The sequence below is a fragment of the Sceloporus undulatus genome, chromosome 6, assembly GCF_019175285.1.
Source record: "Sceloporus undulatus isolate JIND9_A2432 ecotype Alabama chromosome 6, SceUnd_v1.1, whole genome shotgun sequence".
In the NCBI taxonomy this organism is placed as follows: domain Eukaryota; kingdom Metazoa; phylum Chordata; class Lepidosauria; order Squamata; family Phrynosomatidae; genus Sceloporus; species Sceloporus undulatus.
The window spans coordinates 28,438,921-28,461,306 of NC_056527.1; the positions used below are offsets into that span (position 1 = coordinate 28,438,921).

At 40.2% G+C, this 22,386-nt stretch overlaps 1 protein-coding gene across 5 annotated transcripts in view; it reads left to right on the plus strand.

Moving 5' to 3' along the window:
* ADAM22 (ADAM metallopeptidase domain 22) overlaps positions 1 to 22,386 on the plus strand; it is a 161,908-nt gene that overhangs the window by 45,974 nt on the left and 93,548 nt on the right. For all 5 annotated transcript variants that reach the window (XM_042473105.1, XM_042473107.1, XM_042473108.1 and 2 more), the window contains one exon: positions 17,575 to 17,641. In XM_042473105.1, coding sequence (XP_042329039.1) covers positions 17,575 to 17,641 — 67 coding nt within the window. The remainder of the gene's footprint in view (positions 1 to 17,574; positions 17,642 to 22,386) is intronic.

Here is a 22,386-nt window from a genome sequence, read left to right on the forward strand (position 1 = left end):
TCATCATCATCATCATCATCATCATCATCATCATCATCATCATCATCTTATTTATTATTAGCATTTATTTACATAACACTGTTATTAAAAACGATGAATTCCTTTTTAAAAAGTTACTTTCCAAATGCTACATCAGAAAATCAACTAAAGAGTTGCATTTTTTATTGTTATAACAGAAGTAGGTGGAGTTTCTGTAGCAACCCATGAGAAGATGCTATGCATCTCTATACTCCAGATTACTAGATATCTCTGAATTTGTGCAAGTGCTTTGCTAGACATCTGCATTTGTCTGCAAAATATGTGTTGAAACTTATGGCTCCTTTGGATTTGCATTTTTATCAGGAAGGTAGTTTGAATATCCTTTTTTCATCTTTTCTTGGCATCTAAGATGTGTATGCAAATCTATTTCTGATGCTGCTCTTGGAAACAATCATTTTCTGTTTTTCTTTTGAGACTGGCTTATGGGAAAACCAAAGCCTTTAAAAACAGAAGGGTGCAGTAACTCTGGCTAAGAGTAGCTTTGTTCTTGAGGTCTTTCCCACCACAACATCTGATTTCTGCCCTTTTGATTGTAACGTCTAGGTAGAATACAAAGTAGGGAAAGTAAGCGGTAGAAGCTGCCCATGATTCCTGTAATCCTGGCTCCTTCACTCAGAACCTGTTATTTATTTATGCTGATATTTATATGCTGTCTCTGTGACAACAAGGCAAGCTCAAGGTTGTGTGTGTGTGTGTGTGTGTGTGTGCGTGCGTGTGCGTGCGTGTATGCAAGCCAACATTCAATCTGCTGTTGATATGACTCCTCCATTTCCCTTCTCCCTTCCATACCAATTCTCTCTTCATCTCTATATTGACAGGAATATAATTCTACTCCAATAAAAATTGAGAAGGTAGCAATTGTTCTATCATTCTGCGAAGCTTGGTTATTTCTAGTTCACTTTCTTGACCGTCAAGGAAGTGAAGCAGGCTAGAATGAGGACGCCTGCTACTTCAAGATAACATTGTTCCTATCTCTTTTGATTTCTTTTTTTACCTTGATAAATTGGGTGCTTCTAGCATTAGGGACCTTTCACACTACACAGTTACAACTGTATGATTCCATTCTAACTGCCATGGTTGCATCCTCTGGAATCCTGGCATTTGCAGTCTGGGAAGGCATTGAACTCTATGGCTGCATATTCTAACCTAGCCCTCTCTGCAAACCCAGGATACCATAGGATGGAACCATGGCAGCTGAAGTGGAATCATGGCATTATAACTGTATAGTGTGAAAGGGCCTTAGTCTCTTTCCCTCCTTTGGAAAAACACAGAAACAAGCAGGCTCTATTAAATCATAATACTGCATTTTTACCATTTCTTGTGGTACTCTTCTGTAGAATCACACAAGCATAAACCGATGTGTATTCTCACACATACATATATGTAAGGCCTCATAAGAGAGGAAAAGATGAGATTTGGGAGTTGTTTGACTGCAATAACCATGCCTTTTAGTCCATTCTCCTCTTGTCCATCCAGATGAAAAATTACATTATTTTCTGGGTGGACAAACTAACCAATTGCTGCATTTGAATGGTATGGCAAGCCAGGATTTTGAAGACTGAACTGCATGCCAATACACAAAGCCCATTTTTTGATTTCTAATTTCCTTCACAATCCAAGTTTTCAAGTCAGGATTTGATCTTGGCCTATGAATCCTAGTTTACAAAAAGAAAGACAAGCCAGGGTCACCAGATCAGACAACACAATAAACAAACAATTTCTGCTTTGTTTAAATAACCATGGCCCGATCTAGACGGGCCTATAGTGCGCCCTCGTCACATGCTAGTGGTTGGCCGAGGACGCACCACCCATATGTGCCTCACCCCTAGCATGTGACGAGGGCGCCAAAATAGTGGCGTCCTGTACACACGGGCGCCGCCATTTTGACACAACGGACGCTTAGCATCCGCACATCACCTCCTTGTGATATTGTGAGTGTGCCAATGGCGCACTGTGGCATCATAATGGCGCCGCAGAAAGAACCCACTTTTTGCGGGTTCTTTTTGCTGCGCAAGGGAGCCGAGCGGTTTGACCGCTGAAGTTCCCTCACGCAGCAAAACAAGGCGCTGGCAGACTGCCCTTTTTGGGTGGTCTGTACCCCGCCCATGCTAGTGAGAAGAACCAATCTGAAAAGAATACTACACTTCCTTTCAGCTGCCATAGTCACTGGTCATGCTGATGGAGGGGGGATTTTCCATGTTGTAATACAGAGAAGTAACTTTTAAAAGCTCAGGATATAGATATGGATCAGCACCTGGAGATGTTACCTTTTGGACAACAACTTCCAGAATTGTGCAGCCAGTTTGCAATGGAAGGTGTAATCAAAAAATTATACTTCAAAAGATTCTGGGAATCTTACTCCAAAAAATCAAGTTTCTCTCTTCCCCCTCTATATATGACCACAGACACATACACTTGAGAGCATGTCCTCCTTAATTTTATAAGCCTTCTAAATAGATACGAATAAAATAACTGTTAATGTTTAAAAGATCCAACTTCACATTTAAAAGAGCCATTGGAACATTACTAGAGATAGTTTGAGATATAATTTGCTATTACTTGGAAACCTCTGTAATTCCCAGTTCACTGTCACTTTCTCTGTACAATATTCTACACTTTGGTCTAACTTTGTTCTAAAACTGGCATTCACATGCATTGTGCTTGACAGCAGAATGTCAGCACAGAGCTGCTGAATCCTTGTTTTGGTTTACTCTTTTCCCCATTATAAATAGCACATAGTGCATCTGAGAAGCTTTTTAAAGAACCATCAATAATTTAGCAGGGTTGAAGGAGATTCCAGAAGAGGGGGTGCAATGCTGAAGATGCACTTGCATTGCAATGAACCTGCTGAAATTTTAAAGGCACTGACTTTCTTGTTGTGGTGAATGGTGGTTTGGAATGTTGCACCCTGGAATACCATTTCCAGTGCATTCATAAGCAGGTCATTCTCATTTTTCCCAGGGTCTGTGATTTAAGACTTCAGCCTTAGTAGGCTTGACTGTGGCCAAAGTAGAATGCGAGTCTAGGAGAGATCCCTAGGAGTGCCGTGTCCATTCTGTTTTGACAATGCTCAGGGATTTACAGTATTTATGAGCTTCCTCTCAAGAGCATCTCTAGCGCTGCCTTTAAAGCATGGAAAAGGGCTGTTTTAGCAGACATATTCTTTCTCCAATGTTTTATTTGTAAATTATTTTTTAAAATGTTTTGCATTCATTAAAAATACAAGAATAGTGTAATATCAATGTGGACTGTAACAAAAATAAAACAAGTAAAATATGTGCATCAGATAAGCAAGAACCAAAGGCCTAAATACAGTTGTTAATCCCAAACATAGTTGGAGTTACTGCATTTCAGGCCTAGGTCCTGAGTCTCTAGTTTTTTGGGTCATCTCCAGGAGGGAGATGAGAGTGAAAATTCTCCAGTTTTGATGGTCTCAGCTGTGTGCAAGAGGAAAAGAATGTGTGCAAATCTCCAGCTCAACTTATAGAGTAGAGGTTTTCTGCAATGTACTCCAATTTATAAAAAATCTCCCAGGGTGAGGTGTGTCTATGTATTTACTGAGTTATCTTCTTCCATCCCTCCTAGCACCAGAGCTCACCTTCTGCTCTGCATCCACCTTCTAGCTAGAAGCAAGAAGATAAATTAAATGTTCATTATTCTGTTCCCCTGAATAGTTGAAAAAGAAGAATTGCCCCACATTTCACCTTGATCTGGGAATAAGCAAAGATTTCTGTCCTAATATTCAGATGGGAAAATATGTTTTGTGTATATATGTGTGTTTCAATTACAAGTTGTGAGCAACTGTGGTTGGCACTTAATGCATGCTGACATAGCCAGGGGCTATCCCCAAGTATCAGGTTTTGGTCTGGAAAACTCAGGGCCTGGGACGATTATAAACTGGCAACTTTTCACCAAATCACTAGCTGAACAGTATGTCAGTGTAAATAACACTGATTCAGTGGTTTACTCTAGTTGGGATTAGCAGATGGATTTTGGCCAAAATCTGCTGCAAAGGCAATAAGATCAATGTCTTACATACACTGTACAGTGATGTGAAGTGAAGTGATGGACCAGCAATGGCTAAGGCATGGTAGAACAAGGCATGCACTCTTGATAGTGAAAAAACAAAACAAAAACAACTTCAGAGGAAGCCATGTAATTTTGGTGCATGTTTATTCAGAAGTAAGCCTCACTATGCTTACCAGGGCATACTCCCAAGTAGTTACTCATAGGATGACACTCAAAGTCAGAAGGCTGCAATTACAAGGCTTTAATATATGCAAACATTTTTATATATGGGCAGCTGTGATACTGTTATAGTGGGATCTCTGACATATGCGACAAACATTCTGTTGCTGTCAGGCATGTGCTTAGAGATGGTTGCTTAGCACAGATTCTCATGCTTATTTGGTGCCAGATGAAGGTGTCTTATTTACATCAAGGTGGATGGTGTGTTAAATTGCAACTCCCACCAGCCCTATCTTTTGTAGCTGTTGGAGAAATGTGCTGGGAGCTGCATCTAAAGCAAGGATAGGTAAGCTCTAGGAGAGGGACATTTCACGTTGAGGATCCCCCATGCCATGCCCCAGCCCTATTTTCATTTTGTTTTGCAAGGCTTTTAGGACCCTATGCCTTATTTTAGTGCTGGTTCTGAGACTTCATCCGGTGCATCTGGTGAAGACTTGGGAGAGATCCTTCTCAGTGGTTAACCCTGGAAGGTTGCTGAAGGATGGGAATATCTTTGCCAACCTTATTTGGCAAGGCAAGGTTATGTTCACTGAATTTTGGAAGCCTTAGCCATTGCTTTTTATTTTAACACACTCCTGTATTTGCATTCATACCCTCATCCCACCTTGCTGCTGAATGTAATTTCTCATGTGTCTATTCATCTGCCTGTTTTCAGGAAGGAAAAACACTCAACAGTGTCAGTTAATTAAAATGCCCATATGATTTGGGGAAACATGAAGCTCATTTAAATAAATGCTGACAAACTCTAAGTCATAATAAAACAATGTGTTTTTTTAAAAAAAGATTTGCAAGTAAGTGTACCAGCCTGATTTTTCCAGGTGAAAGAAACCAACATTTTATTTGCACTTTTATTAGAATTTCTTAAAATTGCTTTTTCATTCCAATAATCTTTTACCCCACTAAGTCAATACCTATAAAGAATGTTGATGGAATTACCTCTGAGTAATATACTTTAAGATACAGTCATTTTTGTTGAGAAGTTCATGAAAACTGCCCATTTTTCAGAAACTGGTTTACTGGCAGTCATGGTTTATAGGCACAGAATGATAATTTCTTTAGGTGGGAAATGTTGCTAGTATTAAAGACATATTGGGGTCACAGAGAAACCAGGAGGAAGCACTGGGAAGCTTGAGGAGAGTACCTCAAGTTCATAAAAGTGCAAATAATTATTTTAAAATAATTAAACAGCAACAACAGCCAACCCAAGGAAGTAAAGGACTTCCAAAGTAATCGCTCAGTAGGCATGGAAATACTCCTGCTGATAAAGCAAAATGGAGCACAAAGAAATGAATGGAGGGACAAGTGGTATCAACCATTGGACTACCCTGGACTCACTCATTTTCTTTCTTTAATCTAAGGCCTGGGTACATACCACCAAGAAGCGGCATCCAGGTGGTGATAGTAGGGTTATGGACAGCGCACCAACCGCATGGTCCTTAACCCTGTGACCTCACGGTGGCGGCGTAATGGCGGCCTCCTGTCCATATGGGGGTTGCCATCGTGATGTCAGTGATGCGCAGCATATAGACATCGCTGTGCGTCACTTACATCACGAGTGTGCCAAATTGCAAATATAGCTTGCATTCAATCATCTCAGCAGGAGGAGAGGAGAGGAAGGAATGGAATTTCATCCTTCCCAATAGTTTCATACAAAAGCAGATTATTGCAGCGTCTCTTTGCTTGTGTGTCCTTCCTTCACTAATATTTTTTTCTATCTTGACCACACTTTGATGTTGCTAGGCCAGACATGTCTCACTGTTCATCTGTGAAATGCTGGAGGGAATGTCCACAGGCAGGATTCTAAGGCATGATGATAGATTTGACTTTGAAATCACCAACTGCACCCCTTCTTTTTGCTAAGTAGTGATGGGATTATAATTCTATGCAGGCACTTGTAAAATTGGGGTGTATGTATCAGTCCCACATGTGAGTGCAACTATAAATCCATCCCCAAATGTCCCTATGCACCTGGAATAGTTACATGTTAAATTACATGTAATTTCAGATTAAGACTGTATGGAGCTCTATAACGGTGCTTGGATGAAGGAGGTTACAGAACTCCTGTGATTCTGCAACTTCAATAAATTACATCTTTGTTCCCACTTTTGACCTACACACAAGCAGGTGAATATTTCCATAGAGCTTGGGAAAGTTCCTTTTATTTATTTTTTGCTGCAGTTCCCAGAATTGCCTAGCCAGTGCTGGTTGGACAACTCTAGTAGTTGCAGCCAAAAGAAGGAAAATTTCTACGGTCTGTGCCTACGTAAGGCTGAACGAAGAAAGAAAGCTGATAGATCATGTTGGTGGACGTTGTGGGATATATGAATACTAACACTGCAAAAACTTTTAATGTGGAAAGCATCCTAGAAAGATAATGTATGATTACTTGTTTGGTACCAGCCCATTCTTAATGGGTAGTAGACAATCTGTTCTTTATTTGCAAGGTCAACAAACTGCTTTGCAGCTTTCCAGAGGCATCTCTCTTTCTCACAGCAAACCAATAATTACTTAGGTAGCATTTTTCAGGTGTGCAGGTTGGAAATGTCCAATAGCTCACCCTTCCTTCCTTCCTTCCTTCCTTCCTTCCTTCCTTCCTTCCTAGTTATTAGTTAGGATTGGTCCCGCATATAATACTATTGGATGCTCAGATCTCTCTTGCTTGCCATTTGTTGTAATGCCTGACCAGGCTTCTACAAATTAATGCCTTCCAGATACATTGGACACAATACCCACCATCCTGGACTGATCAGTATGGTAAAAGGGTGGTTGGATTTTAGTTTCATATTTTTGGTAGCTCTCAGAACTTGGAAAACATATGTCTATGGATTACAGCTCCCAGAATTCCCCAGCATTTTGGGGATTATGGAAATTGTAGTGAATATAACCTGAAACAGATAATGTATTGAAGCAGTAGTGATTGTGTTTGTTGGTTTCACTAATCTAGCCTGTGCATTGTACATTAATGAAGATTGATGGCTGTACTGTATACCCAAGATATCATGATTGTGTTTTGGAGTCTGTGGCTTGATAATTAGGATTGGCTCAGTTTCTACTCTCCCAAGTCTGTGATTAAACAATTAGAGTTCTGTTGATGGTCCACTGAAGTTGATTAGTGGTGTGTGTGTGTGTGTAACTTTTAAGTGGCATTTGTACAGGCAGTCATGATTTCACCATATTGTTATTGTTGAGTAGAATATAGCATTGAATAGTATGATGTAGTATAGTGTAGTATAGTATAGTATAGTATAGTATACATTTCTGCTAATGTTAAAAATTTGCTGCCGGAGGTACCTAGCCTTCTCCCCAGTACAAGAATTAGTCCCAATTTTGAACTGACCTATTGAATCAAGTGCTGAATGCTTAAGTCAGCACTTGTGTGAATCCCAATAACCCATTTATTTAATGGGTCTGCTATAGCTGACACTGGCAATTAGATTTAGACCAAAGAATTTAGATTTCTCTCCCCCTCCCCCAACCTGTTTTCTTCTTCTTCTTATAAGTTGATTGAAATTTACAATATAAAACATAGCCAGGACATTAAATAAATTTAGAAGTGGTATAATTATGAACAAAACTGATGGTCTCCTTCTTTCTCTCTCTCTGTTTCAGTCTCTGTGTTATATGTAATAAAGCTTTCCAGTAATTTTCTTTGCCACCATATGGTTTCAAAAAAGGAATTCAAATATGAAGATGCTCTGGATAATACTAGCATTTATTACAACTTTGTGGGCAAAATCCAAGTGCACATGTGTTTTCCATAAAATACTGTTTGAAACTGAAATGCAGCATACTCTGCTTCATACTCCAATAGTTTGATCTTTGTGTCTGAGCTTATGTTTCAAAAATATCATAGCACAGGTGTTGCATTATTGTTGTTGTTGTTCCTGCTGTCTTGTTACTACAGGTTCCCCTAGTCTTAGGATTCCACCACCACCACCATTGTCATTATTCCTTCCTTTATTTATATGTAACCTTTTCTCCACAATTGAGACTTAACGTGGCTTATGACATAAAATTAAAACATTAAAATTATTGTTATGAAAATATAATTAAACCAGCATTAAAAATGTGAACTATAGAAAAAAATAATAAAAAGCAGTTAAAATGCTATAGCATTCTGCTAAATCCCTTCTTTAAAACCAGTCAATTCCTGAAAGTCTGTCCAAAAATAAAATAAAATAAAATAAAAATTGTAAGGAGCTACTATTCTAGAGAGCAATTGTGGTGTGGTTTGTGCATTCGACTATGACCCTGAAGACCCGGGTTCGAATCTCTGCTTGGCCATACAAATCCACTGGTGACCTTGGGCAAGTCACACTCTCAGCCTCAAAGGCAAACCCCCATGAACAAATATTGCCAAGAAAACCCCATGATAGATTTGCCTTTGGGTTGTCATAAGTCAGAAATTGCTTGAAAGCACATAACAAGGAACTACCATTCTAGTCACAGTAGGAAGAAGGTTCTAGGGCCAGCAGACACTGGGAAGACCCTAATGTGAGTTGGTCAGGCCCAAGATGTGAACTGGTCAGGCCTGTAGCCACAAGAAATGCTCAATCCTCATCCAGGAATGTTGACAGATCTTCAGCTTTCACATCCACTCCAACTGTCTCAATTTGACAGGGACAAACCCGATTAATCTTCTGTCATCCCCCCTTTTGTGCAGCTTTAATTGTCCTGGTTTCTCTCTCTTCTTCCTACTGTACGCCCTTATACTCAATTTACTTAAGCTGCTGTAAACTGAGTTCAAAGTGCAAATATTGTTTGCACTCTGTTAATTTAGGGGGAGCAGGGAGCAGGGGTGGAATCTTGCCTTCCCCAGTAGATTCAGGAAAAAACAAAATGCAGTCTGTCTTTACTTCCGTATTAGTAACTTTTGTCATCTTGACCACATTCTGATAATATTTGGCCACCTTCGTCCTGGTTTTCATCTGTGAATAGGTGGAGGGTATGCTTCACCAAATTCTTCTCTCCTTGCCTAGTAAGAATTAAAATTGTTTTAGCCTGACAAATGCAAAGTCAGTAAGAGCATTAAGAAGCACTAAGCACTTATTTCTAATCTAATTTTATTACAGTTTATAGAATTATAGAACTGAAATGTAGTTATAGAATTATAGAACCTAAATGTAGCTGACTGTTCTGCAGTGCTGCCATCTATAGCTCCTGGTATAATGTTAGGTTAAAATAAACCATTCTAAAATGTTTGCCTGTATAGAGTTTGAATTGTTTTAGAACTATTGTGACACACACACACACATTCCTGCCCCCCCCTTTTTTTTTGGTGTCAGCAAGAATTCAGGGTGTTCTCACTATCAAGCAGTGCTATTCAGATTCCAAGGGGACATAAAGATGCCATGTGACTTTTCATCATTGAAATGCAAATCATTTTAGGGCAAATGAATCAGTGTTTTTATGCGGCAAGGGCAAATGCCAGTTTTGTATTCTTTATAGGTAAGGTGTCTGCCCCATGCAGGCTGTAAAGCTAGGTTTGTGATAAAAAACAGTGTCTTTCAAAAAAAAAAAAAACAAAAAAAAAAAAAAAAGGTTTCTAGGGAGAATATGATGCTGCTTTCCCTTATTAAAGCTCATATTGTGAGGATGGCTTTCTGCCCATGGCATTTGTTTTTTAAGAGTTTGCAGCTGTTTTGTGTCAATAGCTCTCATTTTTGTTATAAAACAAAATCCAGACAGACAGTATTCCTATTAGAGCCTTTTAAGTTCTCTACAGTTTTCTTTTTATCAGGCTAGGTTCCCCCTCCCAAGAAAAGGAGGAGGAGGAGGAGGAGGAAGAAGAAGATATATAGAAGTCCAAAATATGCCCATGAGGTCAGCCAGCCAGCAATCCAACCTTATTTTATTTTTTATGTTATATTTTATATTGATGCTGGTCTTTGACCATAATAAAGAATGTATGTAACCTTTCCCCAGAATGGGACTCTAGGTGGCTTACCAAAGAAAAAAATTACAGTTAAAATTCATATAGGGCTTATCCAGACAAGAAAAAAGTCTCTGGAAATATTGAGACTTGCCAGTTATTTTTGTTCTGATTTTACCTGCAGAAATAATCCAGTTTGAGGCTGCTTTAACTGCCCTGGTTCAATGCTAGGAATTCTGGGGACTGCAGATTTGGGAGGCATTCAGCCTTCTTGCTCAGAGAGCTCTGGTGCCACAATAAACCACAATTCTCAGGCTTCCCTAGCACTGAGCCAGGGCAGTTAAAGCGGTCTCAAACTGGATTATTTCAGCAGTGTGCATTGGACCAATGTCTCTTGTAAGAGTTCTGGGCTCCTGTGAGATCTCAAATTCTGCAGGAACTCCCTCCCTGGAAATATTGTAATGGTTGGACAGCAGCCATTGTGAGGGGAGGAACTTTACTTTTGCCAGGCTGCGTGTGTCGTATAATTTTCTGTATAATTTGAGAAGCACATGTTGGCCCTGGATCTGAAAATATAAAGGACTTCTAGTGTCCTATTTAATGCTCATACAGAATAACCTTTAATAAGAAACATCCCTTACAATAAGGGACACTTAGTAATCCTATATTGGACAGGCTTTCTAGCCTTTGAATAAGAGACATCCTTCACAGTAAGTGACATCTGGCAACCCTAGTCCTTTGCCAAGCCTCACCCCATGCCATCTCCATCAAAGCACTTTTTAAACAAAGATGGAGTGTGCTGCTCTTGGAAGCATCCAGGAATGCCATTTTCACCGTAAGTTTTGTGGATATATGGGGGAGAACACTTCACTAGCATAGAGCCATCATGGTGTAGTGGTTTCAGTGTCGGATTACAACTCTGGAGATCAGGGTTCAATATTCCCAGGTCAGCCATGAAACTCACTGGGTGACCTTGGGCAAATCATATGCTCTCAGCCTTGGAGGAAGGCAGTAGTAAACCTCCTCTGAAAAATCTTGCCAAGAAAAAGCAATGATAAGTTGCCGGGTTGGTGTCCCCCAGACAACGGCGGGGGGCCGAAGCCAAAAAACAAATAATTAAATAATTAAATAATTAAATAATATAGGACAACATTTTCAAATGTAGGACACATTTTTTAAAAATGGAGGACATGCGAAAAAAATTGATGATTTTTAAAAAAATGCTAATATAAATGCATGTTTCTTAGGCATGATCAAAATGGAGGACATTTGGGCATTATTCCTAGATAGATGACAGAAAGGTTCACATGGCTATGCATATTGAACATGTCAAGGTGGTCTCACAAGAAGTGATTTGCCCTCAGGTATAACTGTTCTTCTCAGAAGTGTGTACTTGGTCAAGGGACTGTGGTTTTTCTTCACTGCGCGTGAGTTTGTAAAAATCACAGCAACTTACATTGCCCGTGCCTCTGAAGCTGGCTCATATCAATATCACCATCACCATCCTCCTCCTTCTCCACCTGCTCCTTCTTCATCCTCCTCCTTTCTCCCTCCTCCTCCTCTTCCTTCCTTCGTCCCTCCTCATCCTCCTCCTCCCCGCGTGCCTGCATGAGAGGCCAATGGCCTCTCGCGCAAGCGCGCGGGGGCTTTGCCCCCCCTTGCCTGCTGCCAAAGGCCCCGTGGGGCCTTTGGCAGCGGCAATCGGCGGCAGGACCGAGCAGGGGCCGGTCCCAACAGCTCGGCGGGCCGCATGCCGACCCCTGTGCCAAGGTGATCCTTGTTGAGATGAGTGAAATTCTGTAGTTTTATGTCTTTAGAAAATAAGGTCAGTTGCACTAAGTTGTAAGCATTTCAACCACTGGTGGGCAACTTGTGTGCCTCCTGATCAGTGGTTCTCAACCATCCTAATGCTGCGACCCTTTAATACAGTTCCTCATGATGTGGTGACCCCCAACCATAAAGTTATTTGTCCTTTCCGATGGAAATATATGTTTTCTGATGGTCTTAGGTGACCCCTGTGAAAGGGTCATTTGACCCCCAAAGGGGTCACGACCGACAGGTTGAGAACTGCTGCTCCAGATGTGTTAGGAAGTACAGTTCTCACTTACCCTAACCAACAAAGCCAGTGGCAAAGGATGATGGAAATTGCATTCCAACACTTGGTGAAACACAAGTTGCCTGGTCCAATTTAAACAAGTATGAAATCCTATGTATGCACTCCAGAGTGTGATGAGGCTTACTTTCGCGTATGTATGCATAGAATTATATTCCAAATGAGATTTGTGGGATGCAAACAAGCATCTGCCTGTTGTTTGAATGCTATTTTCTGATGCTGAATAATATAAACAGAAGTAACAAAACTAGTTCTTGAGCCATATCTTGACTGCAAAGATTTATTCAACTGAGTATGATGGGGCACATCTTGGAGGAAAACTGTTTGGCTCTGCAAAGTTATTTAAATAATATAAAGCCTTATTTGCAGTTGTTTTCCATTCTGTCACAAGAACGGAGAACTAAAGCCCCCTCCCACTGCAGGAAAACAAGAAAAACAACAACAACAACAACAAAAGAAGTATCTAATCTCTTTTTAGCATGCCCAACTGAAATTATAAGGTTATTGAAGAGAATTTCTTAGTTAATTTATGTTAGTTCTTTCACTCCACCTATTGGTGACTCTTCAGATCTTGCAATAGTGGGCAAATTTAGCCTTATTGAGCTGTATATCTTGATTCTGACTAGAATAGACAAACTTTTCCAAGAATTGCTTAGCAGGTGCAGTGGTAGAATGGTTCTATATAGCACAGAGTCCATTATTGATAGAAAGAAGAATTACCGCCTCCCTAGGTTTGCTGAAAGGTTTTACAGAAAGTGGTTGACACATTCTCTCTCCACGTATGTGAGAATTTTCTGCAGAGTCTTTCCTCAGAACAAATTGAAAAATTGCTTTGAAGCATACTGGCTTATCCAACACTCCCCTTATTTTTCTTGACACCTGACAAATACTCAATCTTCTCATAATTTTAGAAAAATTCTGGAAAAATTACTTATGTAGATTATAATGTCAATATTTCCCAGCCGTGGTAGCTAGAGGATTCTGGGAGATCTAGTCCAAATAAGTCGCTTTTTTGAGGTCTGTAAAAATTATGTTTAATTGCTGTTTGAAATAAGAAGAACATTAATTTTCTCTTTGTGCTTTTTTAAAAAATACCAGCTTGCTAACTGGTAAATGATATTGGGAGGAGTAATTATTAACAATAATTCTGTGCAAGTGTTCAACCCAGATGAAGAGCCAGACATGGAGGTTTGTGTTGGGGGTGGGACTTACATGCATACATCTGTCCCCCAATATCATTTTTACTTTGTGGGTCAAGAGGTTGAACGGGGAATGGGGAAATATAATGCTATTAAAACTAGGAAAGTATTTGCAATCAAGAGGGACAAAAGTTCGATCAAGATAGCTGTGCACTCTCCCAGCTGGGTTTGTGGTCCAAGAGCAGGTCAGGGAAAGAGGGTGAGGAGGGGGAGTGGCTTTGGCCCATAAGAGTACCATCATTTTGACCAGGAGACCTGTTCGGAAAATGAAGCACATCGAGTGTGTCTACCTGACCCTAATGGCTACGGATAGTTTGGGGATTCTGTTGGTGTACTGTCAACCTCATCACCTAACAGACTCCCTGACTGAGCTGACACAGCTGATCTCAGAACTGGTGTTGGAGTCCTCCAGACTTTTGTTCTTGGGGGACCTCAACATCCCTTTCGAGACCAGCTCATTAGACCTCATAGGAGCAACTCGGGAGTTCATGACTTCCATGACAGCCATGGGCCTGTCCCAGTTAGTCTCAGGCCCAACACATTGCACAGGTAACACACTCAATGTGATCTTCTGTACCAAACAAGAAAGTCTGTGGGCAGAGGTGATCAATACCACTGCCCTGTCATGGACGGATCATTTCCTGGTCAAAGTGGAACTAAAAGCCACTACCCATAACGTTCTTGGGGGTGGAGGACCTATTAAAATGTTCCGCCCTCGAAGGCTGATGGAACCCAGAAGGTTCTAAGAAGCCCTAGAGGGTCTTATGGTTGGGAATGATGGCGATTCTGTCAATGCCCTGGTTGATACTTGGAATGACGACCTTACCAAGGCTGTAGATATTATCGTTCCTGAGCGCCCTCTCCGACTCACTTCAGATAAAAAACATGGTACACACAAGATCTTCGTAAAATGAAGTGGGCCATGTGACAGTTAGAGCGCCGCTGGTGAAAACATCATTGCTTATCTGATAAGACACTCCATGAGAACACATTAGAGTCTTATGGAATGGCAATCGAGGCAGCAAAGAATTTGTTCTATGCTGCCCGTATTGCATCGGCAGAGTCGCGGCCAGCAGAGCTGTTAAGGGTGGTTAGAGAGCTAACTCAATTGCCTCCCACCCTGAACCCATTGTTAGAACCAACTGATGCCTGCTGTGATGCATTTAATTACTTTTTTCCTCATAAAATCTCCCAGATAAGTGCAGATCTTGATGCCGGCATTAAAACAGAGACCATAAGAGAGGTGTCTAGCGAATCCATGGACCATATTAGACTGGATCTATTTAAGTTTGTAACTACCGATGAAGTGGACAAGCTCCTCGGAAGCGTAAGGAGGACAACGTGCCCCCTTGATCCCTGCCCATCATGGTTGACCGTTCAGGGAGGGGATGTAGTAACAACACTGCTACAGACTATAATCAATGCTTCCCTTAGGGAGGGGAAATTTCCAACCAATTTAAAACAGGCAGTGGTTAAACAGCTTTTGAAAAAACCCCTCCCTAGATCCCCTGATTAGAAATAACTATAGGCCAGTCTTGTTGTTACCATTTCTGGGCAAGGTGATCGAGAGGACAGTTGTCCCCCAACTCCAAGCTGTCTTGGATGAAACCGATTATCTGGACCCATTTCAAACCGGGATACGGAGTAAAGATGGCCATGGTCGCCTTGGTCGATGACCTCCATCTGGGTATCGACAGGGGAAGTGTGACCCTGCTGGTGCTCTTAGCCATCTCAGTGGCATTCGATACCATTGACCATGGTATCCTTCTGGAACGCCTGAGGGAGTTAGGTATCGGAGGTCCTGTACTCCGGTGATTCCGTTCCTACCTCTCGGGCAGGTTCCAGATGGTGATGCTGGGGGACAGTTGCTCTTGCAAGAGAGAGCTGACAACTGATGTCCCTCAAGGCGCCATTCTGTCCCCCATGCTTTTAAACATTTAAACAAAGACGCTGGGTGAGGTCATCCGGAGACATGGGGCCTGGTGTTATTAGTACGCTGATGACACCCAAATCTACCTCCCCATGTCTCCGACTTAAGCAGTGACCAAGGATGGCATCTCGCCTCTGAATGTCTGCCTTGGGTCGGTAATGGGCTGGATGAGGGAAAACAAATTCAAGTTGAATCCAGAGAAAATGGAGGTACTAGTGACACGTATCCCTGGTCCAGGGAAGGAGATTTGCTACCCAGTCCTGGACGGGATCACACTTCCCCTGAAGGATGAGGTTCGCAGCTTAGGCATGCTCCTGGATTCATCTTTACAATTGTCATCTCAGGTGGAGGCGATATCCAGAAGTGCTTGGTACCAACTTCGATGGATATACCTGGCCCAGAGGGACCTTGAAACAGTGGTACATACACTAGTAACCTCTTGTTTAGATTTCTGTAATGCGCTCTACATGGGGCTACTTTTGTACCAAACCCGGAAGCTTCAATTGATTCAAAATGCTGCGGCCAGACTGATCACTAAAACATCTAGATCAGAACATATTACACCGGCTACCGATTAGATTCTGGGCCCAATACAAAGTGTTGGTCATTACCTTCAAAGCCCTATATGGCTCAGGCCCGAGTTAATTGAAGGAACGTCTCTCCCTACACAATCCGCCCCGCACACTCAGAACATCTGAAAAGATATTATTAGAGTACCCCAAAATCAGACTGAAATCGACCTATGATAGAACACACTGCTGCTGCCCCCAGACTTTGGAACAACCTACCGGAAGAGATCCATCGTATTAACACCCTAGATGCTTTTAAGAAGGCACTTAAGACAGATCTCTTCCGGCAGTCCTATCCATTTGATCCACCATAACTGAACCTAGGTAACATTCTACCTCCATTACTCATATATTTATTACATTTTGTCTTATTAATTGATTGTTGTAATTTTAGATAAATTTGTGCTTATTGTAATAGTGATTTTATCTGATGTACTCCCGCCTCAATCCATGGGGTGAGGCGGGAAATATAAATAAAGATTTTATTATTTATTTATTATAAAATGTGAACAGATATGGGGAGACTGATGTTGGCAGTACATTGGTGATCAATTAGCAGCTACTTTGGGAAGTATTGATTTTAAACAAGAAATAAAAGTTCAGTATCTTCAGTATCATTCTCTTTCTTGTCTTGAACGTACAAATGCAACTCTGCTACCATTAACTGTTAAGTGTTTCAGTGTAAAGAGGAACAAGGGAAGGGCAGGAAAAAAAGGGAATATGGCAGCACCTTTAAGTATTCTTTTTAAAAATAGTTTTTATTTTAGCATGAGCATTTGTGGATATAAAACCATTTTTTTCAGCTGCAGTACAGAGTCATATTACAGCATCAGGTTATAAACCAATTTTATGCCATTGTAGGTATGGGGTAGAATGTAATAGTACCCAGAAAGATGCACATCATGTCCCCTGCCCTAAATTTTCAAGGGGATGGGTATACATCTGCTTACCAAAACTCTCTCTGAGAAGATTCCTTTTGTTATATGTGCACTAGTGAGGACTCTTTTATTAATATATGTAGTGTGCCATGAAACTTTGTTCACACCTCTACTAATGGGTTGGAATTTGTGAATGTAATTCAATTCAGCTGTTTCATTTGCCAGTGTTCTTTTGGAATTTTCTTGTTCAAGGACTGTGACCTGTAAATCCCTTACTGTATATCCAAGAAGGTTGAAACGTTCTGCAACAGTTTGTTTGTTTGATATTGCCATTTGTAATGTCAGATTTGTGCAATTTTATCCTCTTGCTCAGAGACTGCCCTGTTTGTCCAATGTAGAGTATAGACAGGCATAGGCTAGCATAGGATGATATATATCACACTGGAGGAATAGCAAGTAAATACACCTTTGTTGTCATGGATGATGTTATTGGCCCCTGTAGTATTACTTCCCAGTAGATGTGAGGACAGAGTTGACATCTGGATTTCTGGCAGAGTCTTGTCCCTGTAATAATGTGTATTTTATTGTGTGCATGTTAATGTTTGAAAAAACGGATCCCACTGGGTTTTGTACATTCAGCATGCCAGTGTTTATTGAATTGTTAGCTGAGTGAATGTCATGTAATGTGGAATGTTATTACATTATTCAAATTTTCTGCTGTTGCAGTGATCTCCTGTCTTCAGACTATCTCGAGAGGCACATTGAACATGGTGGGAAAATGGTTGAAGTTAAAGTAAGTGTTTTCTCATTGATATATGCATTTTTATAAAGTCACCTTGCTGTATGAAACTCAGATGTACTAATTTTGCTGCAAGCAGTGCTGCTTTTGAGAGTCATAAGCGGGTTACATACCGCCATTTGGGACGTCCTGAGGACGTCCCAGTTTAAAAAGGGTCATCTCTTCTAGACGCCCTTACTCCTGTTACGGACTCTGTCCGTAACAAATGGCGGCGGCCGTTCCACACGGCCGCAGCCATCTTGACGTAACAGATGCTCTGCGTTCGCATGTCGTGCCCTGGAAATGACACCGTGAGTGCGCGACTAGCGCCTCACAGCGTCTCTTCCGGGGAGCAAGAAGGAGCACTATTTTCGCGCTCCTTCTTGGCAGCGTCCGGGAACCGCGCCGTTTGGCTGCTGTGGTTCCCGGACGCTGCAACTGGTGGCGGCGCGAGATGACCCCTTCTGGGCCGTCTGTAATGCGCCATAGATTGGACACTGAGTTACTTAGTGGAAGAGATAAAGGAAATGAAGTCCTATGCCTGGTTGATGGTCCACAAACTTTATTATCTTAAAAAGCGTAACACATTTTGGCTTTGTCCCAAATCGGCCTTCTTCAGGGGCTATTGTAAATAAATAAAAGTACTTTTATTATAGTTGTGGTATTGGGACAACACATAAATAATCTCTAAAAACATAATTTCTTAAAAATAAAATATCATCTATTATCCATGTTGTCATAGACATACCTATTACCAGAGATTACAGGAGTTGCAGTCTGCACTCTCGACAAAGTGGACACTCTGAGTATTAGAAAGAAGGGACTAGAACTACCAATGAGTACATACTGTATTTATGGATACATGATGCAATCTGTCTATAAAGTTACTCTGCTCTGTGCTATCTAGCTGATGCAATATTGAAATTCTTTTTAGTCATTTATTCCAAATTTTTATATAAGGCATTGTATTTCCAAATCTTCATTCAAACACCCTAGTAATAAAGTTTTAAGTTTTACAATGCACTCTACCTCTTTCTTCTTTAAACAATTCTCATTTTTATTATTTATCATCTCCAGTACCCAAAAGTTTATGTCAGTTGCTGCATGTTTCATAAGTGCAAAGTGTTCTTTGCCATTTGTTCTTTTATTTCTCAAATTGGACAGGTGTTCTGCTATTTTTTGTTTGCTAGATCTCAATGTTTTTCCCACATATATGTTCTTGCATTTACATTGGATTGCATAGATTGCAAAAGTGCTTTTACAAGTACTGAAATGGCACAACTTATATATAATTTTTGGTTTACAAAATTGTTAAATTCTTCCATTTTGGTTGTGTATTTACAGTATAAACAGTGGCCACAGGGGTAATGTACTGTGGGCATATTTGCTCCAAACCAATTGAATTTTCTATTGAAGATCATAAAGTCTGTCTGCATCACCATGTCTTTAATATTTCTTGATCTTTTATATGAAATCATTGGTTTTCTTTGCATCCTGAAATATTTTTAATCAAATGCCAATGATTCTTTATAGATTATTGTAAACTGGTTGTTACATCATTAAATGTCAGTGCACAATGTATGCGATTACTGTGAGGTTTATCCTGTTTATTCAAAAGTTCTGAGAGAGGAGACCTACATGCAGCTTTATGATATCTATTATCTATAACATGTTGTGGATAACCTCTATCCCTTTACTGTTTATTTAATAGATCAGATTCCATCATGAATTGTTCCTGCTTAGAATAGTTCCGTTTCACCTTAGAAACTGTCCATATGGGAGGTTGTTTTCCAAAAGTCTGGGATGGCAGCTATCAAGCGTCAAATAAGTATTTACATCTATAGGTTTCCTATACATTGATGTGATAAGATGATCACCTTCTTTTTTAACTCTTAAATCCAAGAAGTGGGCCTCCGAGTTACTGTATTCTAAATCAAACTGTATATTAGTATCAATGGAGTTCAACAACTTGTAGAATTTTTAAAATTCATCTTCATCACCTCTCCATATAAAAATACAACATCTCCCTGACACACATTGTAAGCTTATCTTTATGTTTTGCACTAGAACAAATGCATTTTTCAAAATTTTCCATATATAAATTTTCCACTTCAGGGGCTACAGGACACCCTATAGCCACCCCCTTAATTTGCCAATAATATTTATTCTCAAATTGAAAATAATTTTTTGTCACGGCTAATTCTGCAAGTGACAGAGGATGTTTAACCTCTCCTCTATAAATGGAATATATAATAGTTAAAAGCTTCTTCTTGGAATATATAATGGTTTTACATCCATTGTGCCTATTAAATCTTCTCTCTCTGATTGTAAGGGGGCTAAAATCTGTGATGTTTCGTATGTATGATGGAATCCGGAAAATGAAAGGTTTCCAAAACTGATCTTGGTTTAGAACCAAGTCACAGGCAGACACCTGGGGGAGGGAACATTCCTTTATGTATTTCAAGCTCGAAAAGCAGTATCCTGGGATTATATTTAATGAGGAAGTTACTTTCTTTATGTGTAATGTATCCCAGAGATATTCCTTCTTGTATTTGTGACCTCAGTAATCTTGGAAATGTGCCCTAAAGGATCTTTCTTGCATGGACTATAAGCTATGTCATCAGCCAGTTGCCATAGTACTTCTCTTTTGTATTCTTCTCTATCTTGTATTACTATTGCTCTTCCTTTGACTGCTTGTTTTATGATTATAAAAGTGTCTGCTGCCAATTGTTTCAAGGCATTATTATCTTTTCCAGTTAATCATGCTAACTCATGACATGTCCAACACATGATAGCCTCAGTTTAATAATTTTGGCTTCTACTGAAACTCCTGGCTTGATTTACTCTCAGACCCACTTATTTGCCTTTTTGACAGTCCGTGAGGTCCATAAAATTTTTCTCATGCACCATATTTCCAGCATCTGCAATTTATTCATTTTGCTGTGGATATCACTTACACTGGTTTTCCCCATATTGTTGGTGTAAATATTAGGGCAAGAAATGGGAAATATTTTGAGCCGTGTTGGTTGGGCTGCAGGAAATAAATATTTAGTTGCATGATTTAAACTAGCAAAGGAAGGAATGCAGCTTCACCCATCCTTTGCCAGATCTTGATAAGCTGGAACTTCTTGTCATTCCATTTGCTATTATAAATCTAAAAGAATTAATTAGCTTTCTAGATGCTTTCTTGTTACTTTACTAACTGCTGACTTGAGGCAAATTGCCACTGGGAAACTCAACTAGAGCTATACACCCCCAGAACCTGAAAATGAATTGAAATTGCTTGAGGAATGCAGTCCTCTTCCCCCTTCCATCAATTTCCTCCTCTGGGGAGGAAAACTATGCCAGTTTTTGGCTTGTGTATTTTAGTTTCTCCTAGGGTTGCCCAATTAGAATTTCAAAGATAAAGTGAAGGGTACAATAAGCTTCTGTTCTGTGAAGTTGTTGTGTTCTGTTGGCAGCTGTAATTTGTTCACTGAGTTAGTACTTCTCTCCCCCATCTCCTTTTGCAAAGGCCCCCTGCCCATCTGAGGGGGTTTCTTAAAAGAGACAAGGCAGTGGGCTCACATTAAATGCAGCTGCAGTTTAGTGTGTCCCTTAATGTTGCACTGAAAGTGTATTTTGCATTCCAGGAGTTAGGCAATGTATGCATCTTTCGATTCTCATTCATCAATTGTATCTTACACGGCAGCCCTTTGTATTGAGAGCTGGCTTCAGGGGAACCAAATGAAAGCAAATAGAAAAGGCTTGTTAGGATTTAGCAGGGAAAAAATGATGAGAACCTTTGAGAGCACTTGAATTGTCAGATTGCTTTGTCTTGATTCACTGAGTAGATGTATTAGGTGATGAATGTAGAAGACAGTGCATATAAGCCAACATTATGCTTTTCCTTGCTTGAGGAGGGACCAGAGTGCTTGCTAAGGCACATGTGTTATACAGAAGACCCTGCTTTTAATTTCAAGTCCTCCATTTTCTTTTCTTTAAAGGATAAGGTAACAAGTGATGAGAAAGATCTCTGCAAGTCAGAAGTATTGCGGGGGGGGGGGGGGGGGGTGGAGGAGATGCTTGTAGATGAAGATTCTGATCTGTGAAATCAGAGACTGAAAACATTTCTTTGTTGGGATCATTGTTCCCAGATGCTTCCAGCCAGCATGACTCCTGGTCATGATGCTGGCTGAGGAATTTTGGGTATTATAGTTCAAAAAAGTCCTCTAAGAGAGAAAAGAGCAGAGGAATATTTCAGAAGAAGGAACTGGCAAAATCACCTCTTGGTATTTCTTGCCTATGATAACTCTATGAAATTAATGGGGATGCCATATGTTGACAGGCAGTATACACGTACACACAAAGTCTGAACAGAACTTTGTCTGGACTTTCTTAAGATGATAGAAAGTTGGGAAATGATCTTTCTTTCTTTCTTTTTCTTTTTGTTTATGCCAGTGTATGCAAAACAGCAAGAGCACTTTGTGAGAATGAAGAAAGATTGAGAAAGAGAGAGAGACAGATCAGGAGAAAGAGGAATGTTTGTTTTTGTTTATAGTCTGGTTTCTATTCTTGGGTTAGATGGGTCCAGACTTCCTGCACTGTTGTGATAATGCAGTGTCACCCAACAGTGTGATTATTGTGTCACTATATCATTTGATTCATTTTTTAAAAAATGGATGCTTCTTCCAAAAATAAGGCAGTCACAATACAAGGCAGTGTGATAAAAGCAAAGGATCATTCCATGCATTTTAATAACTTTATAAAAAGTTAGATCA